The sequence below is a fragment of the Physeter macrocephalus genome, chromosome 3 (genome assembly GCF_002837175.3).
Source record: "Physeter macrocephalus isolate SW-GA chromosome 3, ASM283717v5, whole genome shotgun sequence".
Taxonomy (NCBI): domain Eukaryota; kingdom Metazoa; phylum Chordata; class Mammalia; order Artiodactyla; family Physeteridae; genus Physeter; species Physeter macrocephalus.
Genome location: NC_041216.1, coordinates 18,277,102 through 18,298,474, shown reverse-complemented (window position 1 = coordinate 18,298,474; position 21,373 = coordinate 18,277,102). Strand labels below are relative to the sequence as shown.

The window sequence follows — 21,373 nt, the reverse complement described above, 5'->3', positions numbered from 1 at the left end:
AGAGTGTATCTGGAAATGTAGGAAGGTGTATTTTGTTTTGTTTTTTAAATTGTCACTGGGGGAATTCCACTGGCATGTATGGCCCAAAAGTTGCTAAAGGAACTGCAATATACAGGGCAGTTTTTCATAACTGGTTATTCCATCCAAAATGCCAATACCAACTCCACAGTGAAATAAGCCAAACTGGCGCCTACATTCATGGATACAGACAGCAAACTCCTCCTAACAGTGTACTCCATGCTGTTCCACAACACTGGTTCAACTACATGCTGCTCAGCAGTGTCACTTCAACCACACTCTCCCCTCCTCTATTTCTCCAAGGTAGCTACAGCAGCAGCCTGAGCCAAGGTTTTGTATTTCCTTACTCATTTAATTCTGTGAGGTATAAGGAAAAAAAATTTAATTGTATTTAGGAAGGAAGAATACCAGAGTAAAAGCGGCCAGCTACCCGAAGTTTTTGTATCCAAAAGCAATGCTCTGGATTTATGCTGCATCTCAAGAACCCATCTTCAGGAACTAGTGTGGGTTTCTTGCTAATAGATAAATAATAAATATATATATACATATAAAGTTGTACTTTTTTAATGGTTGAAACATGCTGTAATTTCACAAGCATCATCCTAGAAATAAATGAAGGATAATCTGCTAATACTTTCTTTGAGACGTATTACACGTGAAAAATGATTTCAGCATAGAAATTAACTTTTTCTCAGTAAGATTTCTTACAGTTTTCCTTGGTTGTTGGAATTAAATACAGATAAAATGTATCGCAAACCTTTAGGCTCAGAAGAAAGTTTTAAAACATAGATTTTCCCAGGCTTCCCTGGTGGCGCAGTGGTTGAGAATCTGCCTGCCAATGCAGGGAACACGGGTTCGAGCCCTGGTCTGGGAGGATCCCACATGCCGCGGAGCAACTAGGCCCGTGAGCCACAACTACTGAGCCTGTGCATCTGGAGCCTGTGCTCCGCAACGAGAGGCCGCGATAGTGAGAAGCCCATGCACCGCGATGAAGAGTGGCCCCCGCTTGCCTCAAGTAGAGAAAGTCCTCGCACAGAAACGAAGACCCAACACAGCCAAAAATAAATAAATTAAAATAATTTTTTTTAAAAAAGGCACAGCTGGTATTCTTAAAAAAAAAAAAAAAAAAAGATTTTCCCAAAGATGACAATATATAAAGGCTTAAATACAACATCCCTATCTGAAGACCACTGCAACTGAACCCAAGTAATAGAAACAGCCTTATATGAAGGGGCTCAGAAACCTTTTTACTGAATCACTAGTTTCTTTTTACTCTGCTTCTTGAACAGAGATCTTCCAGCTTTCTGTCAGGAGTAACTGGCTTTACCCCTGACTAAAATGTAAACCCTGCCTTTATTATGGCCCTTGACTAGATTTGTTACCAAAAAAATGTATAATCAATCTTTTTACCTAAGAGATTATCTATTTTTTAAATTATTAGTAATCTTATCCCCTAGATTCGTAGTATATGTCACTCTACTAATCATTTTATTTGTATTATCTCATTTACTCTTCACATTAGTCCTGAGATGGTATTGATACTGTCCCCATTTTACAGATGAGAAAACTGAGGCTGAGAGCAGTAAGTAGATTGCCCAAGAACACTCAGTTAATAAGGAAGAGTTAAATCTAGGTCTAGCTGACATCAAAGTCCAAGCTCTTAAAGTATTTTAACAATGTTATCTCTATCAAGTAAAAGATACCCCTGACTTTTCTTTATCAAATCCAAAGAACTGCCATCCACTTCATACAACCACCTCTGAGTTCTCCTGCAAAATGTCTTTAACACCTCAGAATTCGCTTGGCTTTTACATTGTCCAAATCGGAAACACTGTATTTTGAGAAGTAGAGCTTTGTATTAAATCACTGGTAGATAATGAAAGGCTTCAATTAAACAATAACCATTTACTCAGTAATAAGAATTCTAAATATGATACCACAGGTAAACGCTGGTAATATTCCTCTCATTTTATCAAACCATACCAAGTTGCATGACAGTATTAAAAACAGCCAACACTTACTGGCTGCTTATTTTATGGTAGCTGACTTACATATATTATCTGTGATGTAAAGGGTATTTACCCCATTTTACATATGAGGAAACTGAAGCTCAGAAAAAGAACTGCTTAACTCAGCTGGTAGGTTACACAGTAGACTGGTAATATAAACCCAGATCTATCAGATCTAGAATTTAGTAGGCTCTTTCTACTACAGAATGAGAAAATGTTTCAGAACACTTTGGGGAAAAAACTCTGCAAGTCTTTGTCTTTCTCCCTTCTAGTATATTCCTGCTAAATAAACTAGTGTCTGCATATACATTTTTGAAATTTTAATTTATACAATTACTTCATTTAAAAGAACAAATAGGCTAAAAATATTAAAATTAAATAAGGTATCTATTTTCTATATATCCTAAGAATAAAGATAATTCTGTGCAGCAAATGAATGTATATTATTGTTAATGAATCTGTTATTAGGTCTAAGTTAGTAACTGAGATTAAGTGGTTTTAGAAATACTAACGCTATTTTATACACATCAATACAAGTTACATCAGGATGTTAACAGAAAACCCTTAGAATGTTGCCTATTCCATTCAGTTAAATTTAAACTTAATACAGGTATCCACAAAATCCGTAAGGGCTTAATATATCTAAACAGTTTCAAGGTCCTCTAAATTCAGAGCAATTATTTTTTTGGAAAGTAAAAAAACTCTATTATTTTTAAACTGTGTAATAAACAGAAGGAAATTGGTTTGTTAATAACAAAACGCTGTGAAAAACAAAAAGAACTGTACTACCTCAGACTGAAGCCACTCCGGAACTGGTCTGAGTGGGTCCATGGAATGGCAGCATTCTAAGAGTCAGAAACTACTAAAGCCCCCACCTATTAGTTAAGGGTAATAGTGAAGGGGCAAGGGTACAGTACCTGATGATGGGCAGGTCGAGGCCCCGCTGCAAACTGAGAAAAGGAGGGAAAACAAACACAAAAGGAAAGGCACAAAGAGTCAGAAACACCACAACAAAAACCAAAATGTCACACATTATGCCAAAAGAAATAAAACCCACAAGAAAAAAAAAAAACACAAACAGTCAAAGCTTTGCTGCAGGACAGTGACAGACAGGTACTGAGAGTCAAGAGGTTAACACCTCTACCAGAAATAGTTTGCCATTTATCAGCTGGGAGAGAAACAGCTAAGCTGTTAGGCACAAAAAGGTGCTTCTCTGATAGGAATTTTTTTAAACCCTAAAATAAAGCAAAAGAAAGTTTGAAACACTAAGTGGTTATACTAAGACAAACATATGAAAAGTCAACTATGCTTATGCAACTGATATAACTAGAGGGAATGAGAAATGCTTTTACATTACAAGAAATAGCCAGGAGGTAATCATAATGTCCAGCAGGAAATAAAGAATGTAATAGGATGGATTTCAAATTTACTTAAGTTAAATGGATATCTCACACATGAAATGGAAATTTTAGTATCTTCCTTTGTTTCTTGGAGTTAAAGATTAAAACTTATCTATTATAAATATATAAGCATATAAATATATATATATTTATGATATATAAATATATGTAAATATACAAATAATTATATATATTTAAATTCAATTAACTAGTAATGTTTAATACCAGGCATATGAAAGCAAACAGTAGTAAAGAACATCATTCTGTAACGTGAGTAATCAAAGCGGTACTATTATAAGCTCAAGAGGAAAAAAAGAGTAAAAGAAGTCAAATCTCTCAATTACTATTTATACACAACAGCACAAGACTGTATACATGTACCTACTGCTATCTGATATGGAGAATAAAAGCCAAAGAAAACCTAACTTCTTAGCTAAATCATAGAGTACTTAAAAGCGGATAATACATATTCCAACTCTTACTTTCACTAACTTAGAATGGAAGAAAAAGCTTTTTTACCGATCAAATTTTAAATACAAAATCTCTAAGATCAAATAATTCTTCATCAGAGCAAAATTGGGCTTCCAAAGTGATTTTACTAAAAAGAACAGAGGAATTATTCGGGCACGTAGAGTCATGTACTGGCTACCTACACATTAACTACTGAAACGTTAACCACCCTCTTTAACAGTTAACAGAAAATATTTAGTAAGCAGTTTTGAATGCAAACCTTACAAGGATTTTACTTAAAACATTTAAAGAGCTAAAATACATATTTTCCTTCAGTTGTTTGAGCCTTCCTTCTATTAGCTCATTATAATGGGTAAACCAGACTGAAGATGAACTAAGAAGCAAACCCTCATACTCAGAATTTAAGTTACCCACAATAGCATATGCAAGAGATTTGGAATTATCTCCTCCACTGCCATTATTTAATATAAAAAAATTTCAAGAAATTGCAGTGGGTCACAAGCCACAATGTAGGAGATGACTGAAGACAGCACTATCAAGAATTTACCTTAGAAGCTAAAATGTATACCTATTATTCAAGTAATGAAAAGTATCTTAACATATTTTGAAGTTATTCAGTACAACTTAATGAGCTCTCCATGACCTGTACAATTAAAGTGTGTTAGCCAGCCTTTATATCTGCTAACAACCATTGTAAAATAGTTTTTCAGAATGATGATAATGGCAGCTACAGTTCTTGCAGAACATTTTCTCTTCAAAGAAACTGATGTCTTATATTTTCAGTTTTCCAACTATGAAAAGAACACAGATCAAACCTCTACTATGGACATCAAGCTTCGAGAATAGATTAATACCACCCAGGTGGTGTTAAAGTGGGGGGCAGGTAGAAGTGAGATGTTTCTTCATGACACTTTTGAAGGAAATGGGAGAGAAGGGCCACGTTAAAAAATTAACGTTAGTACAGTAGTACCTGTCTTATCACTGTTCCACAGAAAGGCCCCATTTCTAAGGCTCTAAAATAAAAGTTGAAACTTTATATATTTGGAATGTTCCAGTCAAAAGAGAATTTTCTATGAGCAAGAGGAGTATCTTATAAAATTACACATATATTTTTTAAAAAGTTAGTGGGAAAGTACCCTAGTCTATTTTGCACTAGTCACCATTGGCTATTGAGTTTTTCATTTGTAATGACAATAGTCTTAATCCTATGGGTAACTGTAAGCAACAGAACAAACTGTAGTGGCTGCTGGCTCATATTAAAAATAGAAACTTTTGTTTCTTTTTTTTTTTTTTTAAAGAGGGGTCTTTAAGATGGTGAGGACTGTAGATATTAAGGAAAGCAGTCTTCTGTGAACTTGGATCCAATGTTAATGCCACCCACTCACCCACCCACCCACTCACTCACTCTTCTGTGCACAGTTGGTAACTGAGCATGGCCAACATATATTGATATAACTTTGGCACTTAGCACCACAGAATATAAAAATAACCAATGGTTACAGGTTACTGCAAAAGCCAAACTGTCCCCCTCTCCCGATTAAGCATTCAATAGTTTCACTATTTTGGAAGCTATTTTTTTTAAAAAATTACAGTTTAAAGAGTTCCAATACAACCAGAAAATGGAACATATAGGTGGCTTATCACTATTTTTCTTACTTTTAAACAAGACTTTCAACAATATAAATTTAACTAAGATACTAAGTATCAAGTAGAAATACAGGCACAAAGATCACCTCAAGCAGGGAGGGGGGCCACTTGAAGCCAGTTGGATTGCAAAGGCAGCTGTCCAGGGAAGAACAGAGAAGCCTAAACTGTGCAATTGCCAATGGCCCATTAATGCAGAAATAGAACGGAGTAAGTTTTAGCTGCTCTACAAAGCCATGGGAAGAGTCCCTTCCTTAGTGCAACAGCTTACCTCTCCTCACCAGTTGGGATAGCTGTGGGATGGATGAGACTAGACTATGGCAACTTTGGATGTCAGAAGAAATGCAATCCTGCCAAATTCCAAACCCAACTTCACCCTCCCAGCACCAACACAAATGAAGCAAAGAAAACTGGACCCAAAACAACAAGCAAGAGTAGTGTGGGGTCTGCTAGTCTTGCACTTGTTTTGGGGTATGTAATGGAATGTTATGTGTGTGGTTTTTAGTAATGGGGGTGGTAATGGTCACTAGCAGAGCAGATGGTAAAAATCGCATAGAGGATAGTGTCTGAAGAGTTTATGACCACAGAAAAATGGCTGACAACTATAGACAGTTTTCCCCTTGATATTCAATTATAAAATGGAAAGAGGGAAAAAGCAGCCTTGAAATTTATCTTTTAAAATCAAATTCATCTGAAAGGGATATCCCTCTTCAAGTTTAAAATAAAGAAGACTCTAAACCCCAAAATACTCCTGTCTAATTCCCAATAGAGAAGACCCACCCAATTTGTTATTCTTTTCCCCACTATGCCTGGCAAAAACTGCCAAGCTAGGTTTGACTTTCAGAGAGGAAGCAATCAGTGCATTTGTGTTCATCAGCCAATAAATGGATGTGGTCAAAAATAATGAGTGCCAGAGGCACCACTGCCTGCAAGAAGTACAGTTTGTTATATTGCTTACAATGCAGTATTTTATCCAGCCTCTTCCAGCCAAGGACCTGTAAACGGGAGTCTGTTCCAAAACCTTCCTCCTCTTCCAGTTGTCTGTGCAATGTATTGGCACTGTTCTGCTGGGCTGTCAAAAAAACTGGTTTAGAGATGCAGCTCTTCAGTCAGGTTTTGCGCCAGTTCTAACCATGTAAATTTAATTCTTTTTTTTTTCCCCGATAATTATAAAAGGGGTAGAGGGGTAAAAAGGGCCATAGAATCCTTTGCAATAAGAGCTTACCACAATGTTCCATGTTTAATGATTAGAACTGGGGCCTATCTAAATTAATCTGGTGAGATCTCAGGCCCACTCCAAGTAGTCAAGTGTCCACATTCCCAAACCACTCTCAGAACAAAACTTGCATCAGACATCTTGTTGACCATTTCAGCAAAAAAAAACCCCCAAAACAAACAAAAAAATCCAGACAAGCAAACAGGCAACTAGGACCAAAGTCCCACCTCCTTAGAATGGTTCCACCCCCTGGGAAGAACCAGGATCTAAGAACAGGTATTGGAGAAGAGGGCAATAGGGAAAAGGAAGGTAGGAGGAGGATAAGAAAGAGATTACATTTTGGTGAAGTCTGTGATCTCCTAGTTCTTTGAGCAATTCTATCACATATTTCAATATTCCTAAATTCATGCATAAAACCAAATGAACAGGAGCTAATGCAATGAAATATTCCTGTACTACAGGCAAAAAAGCAATGGTGGAGAACCAAAAGAAGATCCCTGTATTCTGAGGAAAACACAGAGCTGAGATACAAGGAGGGGTGTGAGAGACAATGTGAGATGTTACAGAAGCACCTTCTAGCAAAAACTAATCATGCAGGGCAGGAAACAACACTCTAAGGAATGGACAGCTGACGCCACTGTACACTTTTGTGAAGCAGAAGGATGAACCTTGAGTAAATTCTCAGTCTTTGCAATACTTATTGCAATCCATGTAAAAGATGAGCAAAGAGGATGATAGCATTTACACTTGTATGACAATTTATTTACCGTCTGAAGAAATAAATACACTATTGGTGTAAGTCATGCATATGTCCACACAGTCAAATAGTTAGAACTGATCTAGTAACAACGATTCAGAAGTCATACTTCCCAAAACACTGGAATTTCAGAGTCCAATTAATGAAATTTAATTTACTTTCAAAATCATGCTTTACACTTCTCCTGAATTTTGAACAGTACAAATAACAAATTAAGAGCTGAGATGAAGTGAACTTGAATGCAACCAGAACTTGAATGACACAGAAAAGTAAAAGAAGATAAAAAGCTCCATTTCTTCTTGTTCTTAATAAATTCAAATTATTCCTATAGGAAAGGTCTGAAAATGCAATGCTATCCAATAATAATAGTAATAATAATTTAAAAAATTATTTTGGTAAAAATTTTCCAAAATAGAGTAAAAATATTAGCCAAAAGAACCTCAGCTACTACAAACACAAACTTAGGTGGGGAATATTATCTAGAACAAGTTTCTGCTTACTTACCGGAGAACGGGTCTGAGGTTGTGAATTCATTGTCTGAGGAGCTTGAGGGTATACCAACGTGGTTGGACCTGCATTCTGTCCAGAGGGATAAGGGGTCTGTCAAAGAATGGCAAGAACAATATCATAACGTGAATAAATATGGCATAGTAACTCAAATTCAAAGAGTTTAAAAGTTTAGGAAAGTGTTTATTAATGTGGTTTACAGCTCTACTTTTAAAAACTTATCTTTATCACAATATCCAGCAATTCAGAATCAGTGCAGCTTTTTTAGAAGTTTTCTTAAATCTCCTGATGAGAAGCAATTTCATCACAGTACTCAGAATGGTGAGCAATTTAAAACTTATGAATAATTTATTTCTGGAAGTTTCCATGTAGTATTTTCAGACTGTGGTTGACTGCCGTTAACTGAAACCTCGGAAAGTGAAATTGCAGATAAGGGGGGAATACTGTACTTTATTCTCAACAGTTAGTTGGTGGTATACTGAAGCATAAACTTCTGGCTGTCAAGATAATAAATACAGCATTGAGATGTACCCCTTATGAAAACACAGAGAAATGTAATCTCTTTCTACACTTCAAAAAGTTACATGAGAATTTAGCCCTCTCATAACTAGTGTATTACAGAAAGGAACAGCAGCCAATTTTTTTCACAGAAGATGATGAAAATGTGCATGCTGGCCATATTTGATCTTATTCAAACTTTTCACCAATATCTTCAACACTAGAGCCATATAAGTAAACAAACAACTAACTGCAAAAGAAGTATGTGAATTAACATTCAGGCTCAAGTTCTTTCATTCAGTAATACCACCCTTACTGTCCACACATAGCTGGTGCTCTATCAATATTCAAACTCTTATCATTGTTCTCAAAATGAATATTAATAAAACAAAGAATTTATTTTCCTTTAGATTGGAATTACTCTTTTAAACAGACAAAAAATAATCAAGTACTTCTTCTCATATTTAAATTGTATGTATGCGAAGAGCTGATGCATACTCTGTACACAAGCAGTTTCACCTGAATGCAAAGCATAACATCTGATGACTGCCACACATGGATGTGATTCCTCTCACACGTATGCCACTGTGCCATTAGCAATATATATATATATTTGTTGTTATTGTTCTTGTTAATGGACTCAGTCCTCTTTATTTTTTATTTTTATTTTTTTAATTTTTGGCTGCCTTGGGTCTTCCTTATTGCGTGCGGGCTTTCTGTAGTTGCAGCGAGAGGAGGCTACTCTTCATTGCAGTACACGGGCTTCTCATTGTGGTGGCTTCTCTTGTTGCAGAGCATGGGCTCTAGGCACGTGTGCTTCAGTTGTTGCAGCACGCAGGCTCAGTAGTTGCGGCACGCTGGCCCTAGGGCACGCGGGCTTCAGTAGTTGTGGCATGTGGGCTCTAGAGCACAGGCTCAGTAGTTGTGGCGCACAGGCTTAGCTGCTCTGCAGCATGAGGGAATCTTCCCGGATCAGGGATTGAATCCGTGTCCCCTGCATTGGCAGGCTGATTCTTAGCCACTGTGCCACCAGGGAAGTCTCCCATTTGCAATATGTTAATAGGTGCATTGATAAAGAAATTTTGCCAATAGCTCGCTCAGCTTTCTTGCAGAGAATCTGTCCATTCTTTGTGAATGGTTTTAGAAATTTCAAGGAATGATTTGACTTGTACCTGTTGTTGAGGCAGGGAGTACAACCGTGAAAGATGCCTCTATGCTTTTCCTCTCTTCTCTGCATTTAATGACATTATTAACCAAGTTTATTGATTAAATTATTCTGGAGTAACTTCTTCAATATACTATTACACTTTGTTGAAAAACACTGCAAAAGCCTGAATGGGAATATTCTATGAACATGTTTCATAACATCAAATGTATAGAGAACTAGGGATAGACAGTCATTTTGATAGTCATCATAGATTTTGTTCGTACTTTCCTTTTCAAATACCTTCAAAGTTATCACAAAGATTTACTTCACCAAGACTATATACATGAATGCTTTATATTTAAATGCCAATCCAGTTCACTGTACAGGTTTACAAGTTGAGACATATTCTCATTTTCATCATTACTTTCAAGTTTCAATGAACTCTCTTAAGTCACTGACTTTTTTTAATAGCTGGAGGTAACAACAAAAACTAGCAAATGGTGGTAATTGACTATCTGTTAACGGAATGCCAGTGAAGGAAGACAAGCCAATCAAAACACACTTTGCACTACATACATGACCTTTAAGTCCATAATAACTATTTAAAAAACAGTGATTGTGACAATTAAAGATAGAAATCTGAGGGTGAATCTCATTACAACACAGAACACACGAACAGCAACTTAGGTCCAGATGCTGACGGTTTTCAAAATAAGGATATGTGAAAAAATTAATAAGATTTTCAATTTTCAAAATAGAAGGGAATTATGCAAACAAAAATAATTATAGCATTTAGATAGCTCTTAATATGTTTCAGAAACCATTCTAAGCACTTCACATATGACACGGAGATGAAAGGTTATTTCTCTTAAAACACTCACTTCCCCTTAAATAAATACTGCCGTAAAGACTAAATTCAATACTGTGCACATGTGTGTGGACACACATAAATCTGATTTAAAAATTATGCAGCCATAACCTTTCAAAGAGCTATCAGGTGATACTTACCAAATTTTAAATAAGCTTATCCTTTTACTCCACAATTCCATTTCAAGAAATTGACCCTAAAGATAAATTCATAATGGCAAAAAATAAAGAAGCACTCCATATTTCCATTTATAAGAGAGAGGTTAAAGTAAGCTATATTCAGTCAAAGAGAGAACGTAGTGTAATCTTTGAGCTAAGAAAGAATGAGGTAAATCTACATACACTGTCATGGAAAGATATCTATTAATATTAAGTGACATAAGCAAATCATAGAATTAGTAAGAATAAAAATCCTATTTGTGTAGTGTTTTTTGATATATGCTAATAGTATACTCAAAGATGTCTTGGGAAGACATATAGCAAACTTAAAATTGCTACTTCACAGAAACAGAACTGAAAGGGGGATATAGGATACAACTTGTAGGTTTTATTTTATATACTCTGTATTAAGGGCACACCTCATTTTATTGTGCTGCACGTTACTGCACTTCACAGATACTTTGATTTTTACAAATTGAAGGTTTGCAGGAACCCTGCATCAAGCATGTCTTTTTTTCTTTAAGTATAGCAGATTTACAATGTTGTATTAGTTTCAGGTGTACAGCAAACTGATTCAGTTATATGTATCTACATACATTCTTTTTCAGATTCTTTTCCATTACAGGTTATTACAAGGTATTGAATATAGTTCCCTGTGCTATATAAGCATGATTATCAACTCTATTTTCCCAGTAACACTTGCTCACCTCATGTCTCTTTGTCACATTTTGGTAATTCTCGCAATATTTTAAACTTTTTCATTATTATTATTATATTTGCTATGGTCACCTGTGATCAGTGATCTTTGATGTTACTATTATAATTGTTTTGGGGCACGATGAACTGCACCCATATAAGTCGGCGAACTTAATCCATAAATGCTGTGTGTATTCTGACTGCCCCACTGACAAGCTGTTCCCCATCTTTCTCACTCTCCTCAGGCCTCCCGATTCCCTGAGACACAACAGTATTGAAATTAGGCCAATTAATAACCCTGCATTGGCCTCCAAGTGTTCAAGTGAAAGAAGAGTCCCATGTCTCTCATTTTAAATCAAAAACTAGAAATGATTAAGCTTAGTGAGGAAAGCATGTCGAAAGCTGAGATGGGCAGAAAGATAGGCCTCTTGTGCCAGACAGTTAGCCAAGTTGTGAATGCAAAGGAAAAGTTACTTCTTGAACGAAATTAAAACTGCTATTTCAGTGGACACACGAATGATAAGAAAAAACAGCCTTATTGCTGATATGGAGAAAATTTTAGTGGTCTGGAGAGATCAAACCGGCAACAACATTCCTTTAAGCCAAAACCTAACCCAGAGCAAGGTCCTAACTCTCTTTGGTTCTGAAGGCTGAGAAAAGTGAAGAATCTGCAGGAGGAAAGTTTAACGCTAGCAGAGGTGGTTGGTTCATGAGGTTTTAGGAAAGAGGCTTGTATCTGTATGTCTCCATAACATACAAATACAAGGTGAAGCCACAAGTGCTGATGTAGAAGCTGCAGCAAGTTACCCATAATATCTAGCTAAGGCAAGGAATGAAGGTGGCTACACTAAACTACAGATTTTCAGTGGAGATGAAACAGCCTTCCATTTAAGAAGATGCCATCTAGGACTTTCATAGCTAGAGAGGAGACTTTCATAGCTAGAGAGGAGAAGTCAATGTCTGGCTTCAAAGCTTCAAAAGACTGGCTGACTCTCTTGTTAGGGGCTAATGCATCTGGTGACTTTTAGCTGAAGTCCGTGCTCATTTATCATTCTGAAAATCCTAGGGCCCTTAAGAATTCTGCTAAATCTAGTCTGCCTGTGCTCTATACATGGAAAAACAAAGCCTGGATGACAAAACATCTGTTGACAGCATGGTTTACTGAATATTTTAAGCCCACTGTTGAGACCTACTGCTCAGAAAAAATGATGCCTTTCAAAATATTACTGCTCGTTGACTGCACCTGGTCAGCCAAGGGCTCTGAAGGAGATGTGCGTACAAGATTAATGATGTTTTCCTGCCTGCTCACACAACATCCATTCTGCAGCCCATGAATCAAGGAGTAATTTCAACTTTCACGTCTTATTATTTAATGAATACATTTCGTAAGACTATTTAGCTGCCATAGATAGTGATTCCTCTGATGGATCTGGGCAAAGTAAATTGAAAACCTTCTGGAAAGGATTCACCATTCTGGATGTCATGAAGAACATTCGTGATTCATGAGAAAAGGTCAACGTGTCAACAGTAACAGGAGTTTGGAAGAAGTTGATTCCAACCCCCGCGGGGTTCAAGATTTCAATGGAGGAGTCACTATAGAGGTAGTAGAAACAGTAAGAGAACTAGAATTAGAAGTGGAGCCTGAAGATGTGATTGAATTGCAGCAATCTCATAATAAAACTCTGTTGACAGATGAGGAGTTGCTTCTTACGGATGAGCAAAGAAAGGGTTTCTTGAGATGGACTGAAATGACAACAGAGGATTCGAATATTACATAAATTTAGCTGATAAAGCAGTGGCAGGTTCTGAGAGGACTGACTTCAGTTTTTTGGTTTTTGTTTTTTTAATTCTTATTTTATTTATTTATTTTTGGCTGTGTTGGGTCTTCACTGCTGCACGCGGGCTTTCTCTAGCTGCAGTGAGTGGGGGCTACTCTTTGCTGCAGTGCACGGGCTTCTCATTGCAGTGGCTTCTCTTGTTGCGGAGCACAAGCTCTAGGCACACGGGCTTCAGTAGTTGTGGCTCGCAGACTCTAGAGCGCAGGCTCAGTAGTTGTGGCACACAGACTCTAGAGCGCAGGCTCAGTAGTTGTGGCACACAGACTCTAGAGCGCAGGCTCAGTAGTTGTGGCACGTGAGCTCAGTAGTTATGGCTCGCAGGCCCTAGAGCACAGGCTCAGTAGTTGTGGCGCACGGCTTAGTTGCTCCGCAGCATGTGGGATCTTCCCGGACCAGGGATTGAGCCTATGTCCTCTGCACTGGCAGGCAGATTCTTATCCATGGCGCCACCAGGGAAGCCCTGACTTCAGTTTTGAAAGACATTCTACTGTGGGTAAAATGCTATCAAACAGCCTTGCTTGCTAAAGGGAAGTCGTTCGTGAAAAGAAGAGTCAGTTGATGCGGCAGACTTCAATGTTATTTTATTTTAAGACATTGCCACGGGCACCCCAGCCTTCAGCAGCCACCACCCTGGTCAGTCACCAGCATCAACATCGAGGCGAGACCCTTCACCAACAAAAAGATTATGACTTGCTGAAGGCTCAGATGATGGTTAGCATTTTTAACAATAAAGTACAGTTGACCCTCAAAAAACAGGGGTTTGATCTGTGTGGGTCCAATTACACGTGTATATTTTTCAATAAATACTACAGTGCTTCATGATGTATGTAAGTCAAATCATTATGTTGTACACCCTACTGATACAGCACTGTTTATCAATTATACCTCAGTAAAACTAGGGGAAATAAATAAATACTACAGTACTACACAATCTGTGGTTGGTTGAATCTGCAGACGTGGAACCAGGGATACAAAGTGCCAACTATGGGACTTAAACATCCATGGATTTTGGTATGTGTGGTGGGCCCTGGAACCAATCTCTCAAGTTGTTCAAGGGTCCACTGTGTTTTTTAATTAAGGTACGTACATTGATTTTCTTAAGACATAATGCTATCGCATACTTTATGCATTACAGTATAGTGTTAACATAACTTTTATATGCACTGGGAAACCAAAAAATTTGTGTGAATTGCATCACTGCAACATTCGCTTTATTGTAGTGTTCTGGAACCAAATCTACAATATTGCCGTGGTATGCCTATATGTATTTTTCCTTTTTCATAAGAATTGATTACTTTTATAATAAAAACTCATTGAAGATAAACTCTGTGATAGCTTCCCTTCCCTTCAACTTCCCTTCATGTGATAGAAAATAGTAAAGCAAACCAGAAAATCCAGTAGAAGGTCTATATTTTGTGAAGTTTTAAATATTTCTGGAAAACAACTGAAATATCGTCTCATAAATCACAATGAAAACTAAATCAACAATATTTATGGAAATGTAACACAAAGACACTATGCTGTGGGCTATGTGCCTAAATTAGGCCAATAATATATGTTTACTGGTTTTTTAAGCTTCAAGAAATCCACAATTTAATCAATAAAGAGATAGATAATAGATGTACGTAGTATTTACTCAGCCATACAGTATAATCCTTTGTAGTCATTAAAAAAGATACAGAGGAGCATTTAATGACATGGGAAGAATGATATTGAGAGAGAATGCTGAAATAAGCACATATATGTATAGAATGTTGGTAGTATCTCAAGTCACTAGAGAAATACCAAAATTACTTAATAAATTGTGTTGGGATAACTAGATAATCATCTAGGGGGAAGGAGGATATATACGCTCAACTCATGATACCAAAAAATTCCAGATTGATTAAAAATGTTGGAATGTAAAACATGACACTTTAAAGGTACCAGAGGCAAATCTATTTCTGTCATCTCAGAGCTGGGAATTACTTTTTTGTTAAAATAAATTAATTTTATTTATTTATTTTTGGCTGCGTTGGGTCTTTGTTGCTGTGCGCAGGCTTTCTCTAGTTGCAGCGAGCAGGGGCTACTCTTCGTTGAGGTGTGTGGGCTTCTCATTGTGGTGGCTTCTCTTGTTGTGGAGCACGGACGGGCTCTAGGCGTGCGGGCTTCAGTAGTTGTGGCTCTAGAGCACAGGTTAAGTAGTTGTGGCGCACGGGCTTAGTTGCTCCGCGGCATGTGGGATCCTCCCGGACCAGGGCTCGAACCCCTGTCCCCTGCATTGGCAGGCAGATTCTTAACCACTGCGCCACCAGGGAAGCCCTACTTTTAAAATCTAAATAAAAACAGTACCTATGGATACACCAAATATTTTTTAAATAGACTATTACTATAAATTTATAAAAGTTCTCAATTTTGTTTTAATATTTTTCTTTATAACTATATGTGTGTGTGTGTGTATATATATATATATATATATATATACACACATATATATGCGTAAATGTGTTCCTTCATTCTTATTAACTAGCTACTAGAGGATATAAATAGTGAGAAACTCTTCTATCAAATAAATGTTTGACATCTAAATCTGGCCAGAGAAGTAAAAAGATAATACCTTAAAGTCTAGACCAGCACTTTGACGATACTGGCATCCACAATGCTTTGAAGCACCTTCAACCTTTTACAATTGTCTTCCTGAGAGCTACACAACCAGTGTAAATAAAAATTTCTGTGATGAACTTTTTCATCTTTCAAAACTGAAACTGTATAACCACTGGTCCATTTTAAATTTTATTTATACACATTTTAATCACTTAGAATTTAAAATTAAATAACCAGATATGGCTAGTTGCTACCATACTATACAGCACAGATGCAGAACGCTGTTAATTCCAAAATTTTACTCTTCTCATGTCTACGTTTTATATCTTTACAAATGTAACTCTAATTTTACAGAAGTACAGTTAACATCCCATAAGCAAGAGTCCAAGATAAAACGCTGGAGAGAGAAGCAGAGACATATCACTGAACTGGACATGCAGTCTTAAGCATATTACAGTTGTCCCTTGCTATCCTCCGGGGCTTGGTTCCAAGACCCCCGTGGATACCAAAATCCAGATGCTCAAGTCTCATATAAAACCGTTTATTTAGTACAGCAGGCCCTCCATATGCGCAGGTTCAGCACCCGCAGATACAGAGGGCCAAATGTACTTGTTTTCCTCAGATAACTAAAGACTAAAACTTTATGGCACTGATTCTCAGAATGTGGACTGCAGAGCCCTAGTGATGAGAAAGCCTGGGAGAGAAAACAGTCTCATAATATTAATGCCAAGATGTTGTTGTGTTGACATTTGCACTAATGACAGAAAAACAAGAAGGGTAAAACTACTGGTGCCTTAGTAAAAATCAAACCAACGGGAGTCCTTGTAGTCCTCACTCCCACACTCTCACCATGCACTCACAAAAAAAATAATAAGAGCGAGTACTTAAGTATGTCATTTATGTGACAGTAAAAATCATTAATTTTTATTCTGAGATAATTATAGAGTCACGTGGAGTTTAAAACATAATACAAAGAGTTTCCATATGCTCTTCATCTAGTTTTCCTTAATGGTAACATCTTATGTAAGCATAGTACAATACCAAATCTTGAAAAATGACATTGATATGATCCAGCAACCTTATTCAGATTTCTCCAGTTTTATGTGCACACACATTTTCGTGTATATTTAGTTCTGGGCAATTTTATCACATTTATAGGTTCCTGTCACCACTGCTACAGTCACAATACAGAAAAGGTTTTTCACGAAGATCCTTTGCACTACCCTATAAAAGCCATAGGCACCTTCTTTCCTTCCTCTTTTCTCCCTTCACCTCTTATGCACCTAACCCTTAGGAACCACTAACCTATTCTCCATCTCTGTAATTTGATCATATAGAGATGTCATAAAAATGACATCACAAAGTAAGGAAGTTTTAGAACATGTCTTTTTAATATACTGTGTGACCAAATGAGAGAAAACAAATGAAACACTTCTGCAGTATATTGGGGTTAGCAGGTTATATCAAGAAAAAGCATTTATAAGATTGTTTAAGTTACAAGCTGAACTAGGTGCTTTTTCCACGTAACACCATTTTACTTGAAAGAATAAATAAGAGACAAACTATGCTTATGCAGACCTGGTACATGGCAGACATTTTATTGAAAATGAACAAAGTGAACTTATCATATCGAGGAAAATTGAAAGTATTTGTTACCAATGATAAAATTCAAGCTTTCAAATGAAAATTCGACTTTTAGAAAATGTGTAACTGTCACCATGATCTTGGCATATTCCCAACATGTAGACTTTCCAGATAAGAATGTGATTTTTAATACTGTATAATAAACAGTACATGAAAGATCCACATAGTCAAGCAATATTTTTCAAATGACCCACGCACGATGATATACAAAGTATATAATTAATTCAAGTGCAAGACAGACCAATAGATTTTAATGTAACAGAGTACCAGAAGTTCCCTACTATGGATTCAGATTCCATACTGCAACTAACGTTTAAGAAACTACCACTTTTTGAGTTTGGTATAGTATCAAAGAATAACCACAACTTTCTGAAGAGGCTGTATAAAATACACCTCCCTTTCCCAGTTAAAACCCTGTGTAAGACTGTATTTTCCACGTATATATATATATATATACTTCAACTGAAATAACACTGTAACAGGTCGAGTGCAGAAACAGATATAAGATTCCAGCTAACTTCTATTAAGCCAGGTATTAAAAGATTTGCAAAGCTTTGAATAATACAATTCTTCTCATCAATTTTTTTGTTTCAGAAAATATTTTTTCATAAAAATGTATAATTCAGGTTTACAAAAATAGGTTTAAATTTATTTTAAAACAATATTTTTAAATTCCTCAGTTTTAATTTCTAATACAGTAAATATTAACAAATCTAAGACAAAATACTGAGAACCCCAAAGATTTTTATTTAAGAGTATAAAGAAGCCCTGAATCAAAAAGTTTTGAGAATAATGACCTAGATTAATAGTAGAGCTGAAAGGGATCTTCCTTTACTTCTTGCTATTAAAATATTAAACATTCACTTTGTTTCCCTATCCTTAAGTTTTTCCTCAAAACAAAACAAAACTTTCCATTCCTGATAGGTGAGGGACAGTTTGTTTTCACTCTCCCAAATTTCCACATTAATGTGGTTTACTGTGAACCTAAAATAATTTCCATCCGCACTGCTTCCAGGAACCTTCAATCTTTCAAAAACTGTCTTCCTGAGCTCTACATAACCACATTCAAAAGAATAGGAAATGTAGTGGTGTTTTTGCCTGTCCTTGCCCCAACCCCTACCTGGCATGGCACAATGTGGAGGAAGACACCCGATTCCCAGTTCCTCCTTCAGAACAGAAAGAAAAAGGCTGAACTTGTTTGTAACATTCTGTCTTGTCTGGGGGCCGAATGAGGGGTTGGTTTCTGTCTCACCTGACTCAGACCACTGATGGGAAGAGTGACATAGCTTGGATATAAGATTGGGTCCCTGAAAGGAGTGGCACCTGCTGAACTACATGCGAGCTGCAGGAAGACTTCAGACCTGCAGGTACCTGGGGTAAGAGACTACAGGCAGGACAACACAACAGAACATTTAAGGCCTTAAGAAGAAGCCAGGGTAAGACCGAGCAATTACAACATTTAAAAGGGGCCATGTATACAGTGGAATAGGGAGGAAACCAAACACACAAGCCCGGGGAAGATGTATGCACTGAAAATGATGGCTGATGGTCTTCCCCTGCAAGAAGCCAGTTTTCAAATACTGGAAGGTATGGCTGTTTTTTCAAATGTTCAGTTATCAACAGAAGATTACAGGGCATATAAATAAATAGGGAAACAGGGCACATTCAAAGGAACACCATATATCTCTAGAAACCGACCTCAAAGAGACATAGCCTTTGGAGTTACCTGACAAAGACTTTAAAACAACTGTCTTGAATATGCTCAATAAACTACAGTAAAACACGGAAACCTAAAGGAAATTAGAAAAACAATATATAAAGAAAATGAGAATATCAACAAAGAAATAGAAATTGTAAAAACAAGCAAACAATTTTTGGAGTAGAAAAATATAGTAACTGAATTTTTAAAATTTACTTGAAAGGTTCTACAGCAGACTCAAAGAGGCAGAAGAAAAAACTGGTGACCTTGAGGGCAAAACCTTTGAAATTATCGAGTTCGAGAAGAAAATCAAAAAAATAATTAAAAAAAAGTAAACAGAGACTAAGGAACATAAGGGATCCGATCAAAAAACCAATATGTGCTTATTCCAGGAGAGAGGAACCAAGATGGCGGAGTAGAAGGACGTGCTCTCACTCCCTCTTGTGAGAACGCCAGAATCACAACTAGCTGCTGGACAATCATCGACAGGAAGACACTGGAACTCACCAAAAAAGATACCCCACATCCAAACACAAAGGAGAAGCAACAATGAGACGGTAGGAGGGGCGCAATCACAGTAAAATCAAATTCCATAACTGCTGGGTGGGTGACTCACAGACTGGAGAACACTTATACCACAGAAGTCCACCCACTGGAGTGAAGGTTCAGAGCTCCACGTCAGGGTTCCCAAGCTGGAGGTCCGGCAATGGGAGGAGGAATTCCTAGAGAATCAGACTTTGAAGCCTAGTGGGATTTGATTGCAGGACTTCGACAGGACTGGGGGAAACAGAGACTCCACTCTTGGAGGGCACACACAAAGTAGTGTGTGCATCGGGACCCAGGGGAAGGAGCAGTGACCCCAGGGGAGACAGAACCAGACCTACCTGCTAGTGTTGGTCGGTCTCCTGCAGAGGCGGGGGGGTGGGGGGGTCGGGGGGGGTGGCTGTGGCTCACCTTGGGGACACTGGCAGCAGAAGTTCTGGGAAGTACTCCTTGGCGTGAGCCCTCCCAAAGTCTGTCATTAGCCCCACCGAAGAGCCCAGGTAAGCTCCAGTGTTGGGCTGACTCAGGCCAAACAACCAACAGGGAGGGAACCCAGCCCCACCTTCAACAGTCAAGAGGATTACAGTTTTCCTGAGCTCTGCCCACCAGAGCAACAGTCAGCTCTACCAACCACCAGTCCCTCCCATCAGGAAACTTACACAAGCCTCTTAGATAGCCTCATCCACCAGAGGGCAGACAGCAGAAGCAAGAAGAACTACAATCCTCCAGCCTGTGGCACAAAAACCACATTCACAGAAAGATAGACAAGATGAAAAGGCAGAGGGCTATGTACCAGATGAAGGAACAAGATAAAACCCCAGAAAAACATCTAAATGAAGTAGAGATAGGCAACCTTCCAGAAAAAGAATTCAGAATAATGATAGTGAAGATGATCCAGGACCTTGGAAAAAGAATGGAGGCAAAGATGGAGAAGATGCGAAAAATATTTAACAAAGACCTAGAAGAATTAAAGAACAAACAAACAGAGATGAACAATACAATAACTGAAGACTACACTAGAAGGAATCATTAGCAGAATAACTGAGGCAGAAAAATGGATAAGTGACCAAGAAGACAGAATGGTAGAATTCACTGCCACGGAATAGAATAAAGAAAAAAGAATGAAAAAAAATGAAGACAGCCTAAGAGACCTCTGGAACAACATTAAATGCGACAACATTCGCACTATAGGGGCCCCAGAAGGAGAAGAGACAGAGAAAGGACCCAAGAAAATATTTGAAGAGATTATAGTCGAAAACGTCCTTAACATGGGAAAGGAAACAGCCACCCAAGCCCAGCAAGCACAGCAAGTCCCATGCAGGATAAACCCAAAGAGAAACACGCAGAGACACATAGTAATCAAATCGGCAAAAATTAAACACAAAGAAAAATTATTGAAAGCAGCAAGGGAAAAACGACAAATTACATACAAGGGAACTCCCATAAGATTAACAGTTGTTTTCTCAGCAGAACTCTTCAAGCCAGAAGGGAGTGGCATGATATACTTAAAGTGATGAAAGGGAAGAACCTACAACCAAGATTACTCCACCCGGCAGGGATCTCATTCAGATTCGATGGAGAAATCAAAAGCTTTACAGACAAGCAAAAGCTAAGAGAATTCAGCACCACCAAACCAGCTCTACAACAAATGCTAAAGGAACTTCTCTAAGTGGGAAA

General features: G+C 37.6%; 1 protein-coding gene across 17 annotated transcripts in view; it reads right to left on the bottom strand.

The window, feature by feature from the left end:
- The window catches only part of EIF4G3 (eukaryotic translation initiation factor 4 gamma 3), a 384,857-nt gene that overhangs the window by 190,281 nt on the left and 173,203 nt on the right, over positions 1-21,373 (bottom strand). For 14 of the 17 annotated variants that reach the window (XM_024125370.3, XM_055083733.1, XM_055083731.1 and 11 more), the window contains 3 exons: positions 8,020-8,115; positions 6,501-6,614; positions 2,945-2,977 (listed from right to left, as the gene is read on the bottom strand). In XM_024125370.3, coding sequence (XP_023981138.2) covers positions 2,945-2,977; positions 6,501-6,614; positions 8,020-8,049 — 177 coding nt within the window. In that variant the 5' untranslated portion in view covers positions 8,050-8,115. The remainder of the gene's footprint in view (positions 1-2,944; positions 2,978-6,500; positions 6,615-8,019; positions 8,116-21,373) is intronic. The other 3 variants (XM_055083723.1, XM_055083732.1, XM_055083724.1) reach the window with 2 other exon arrangements.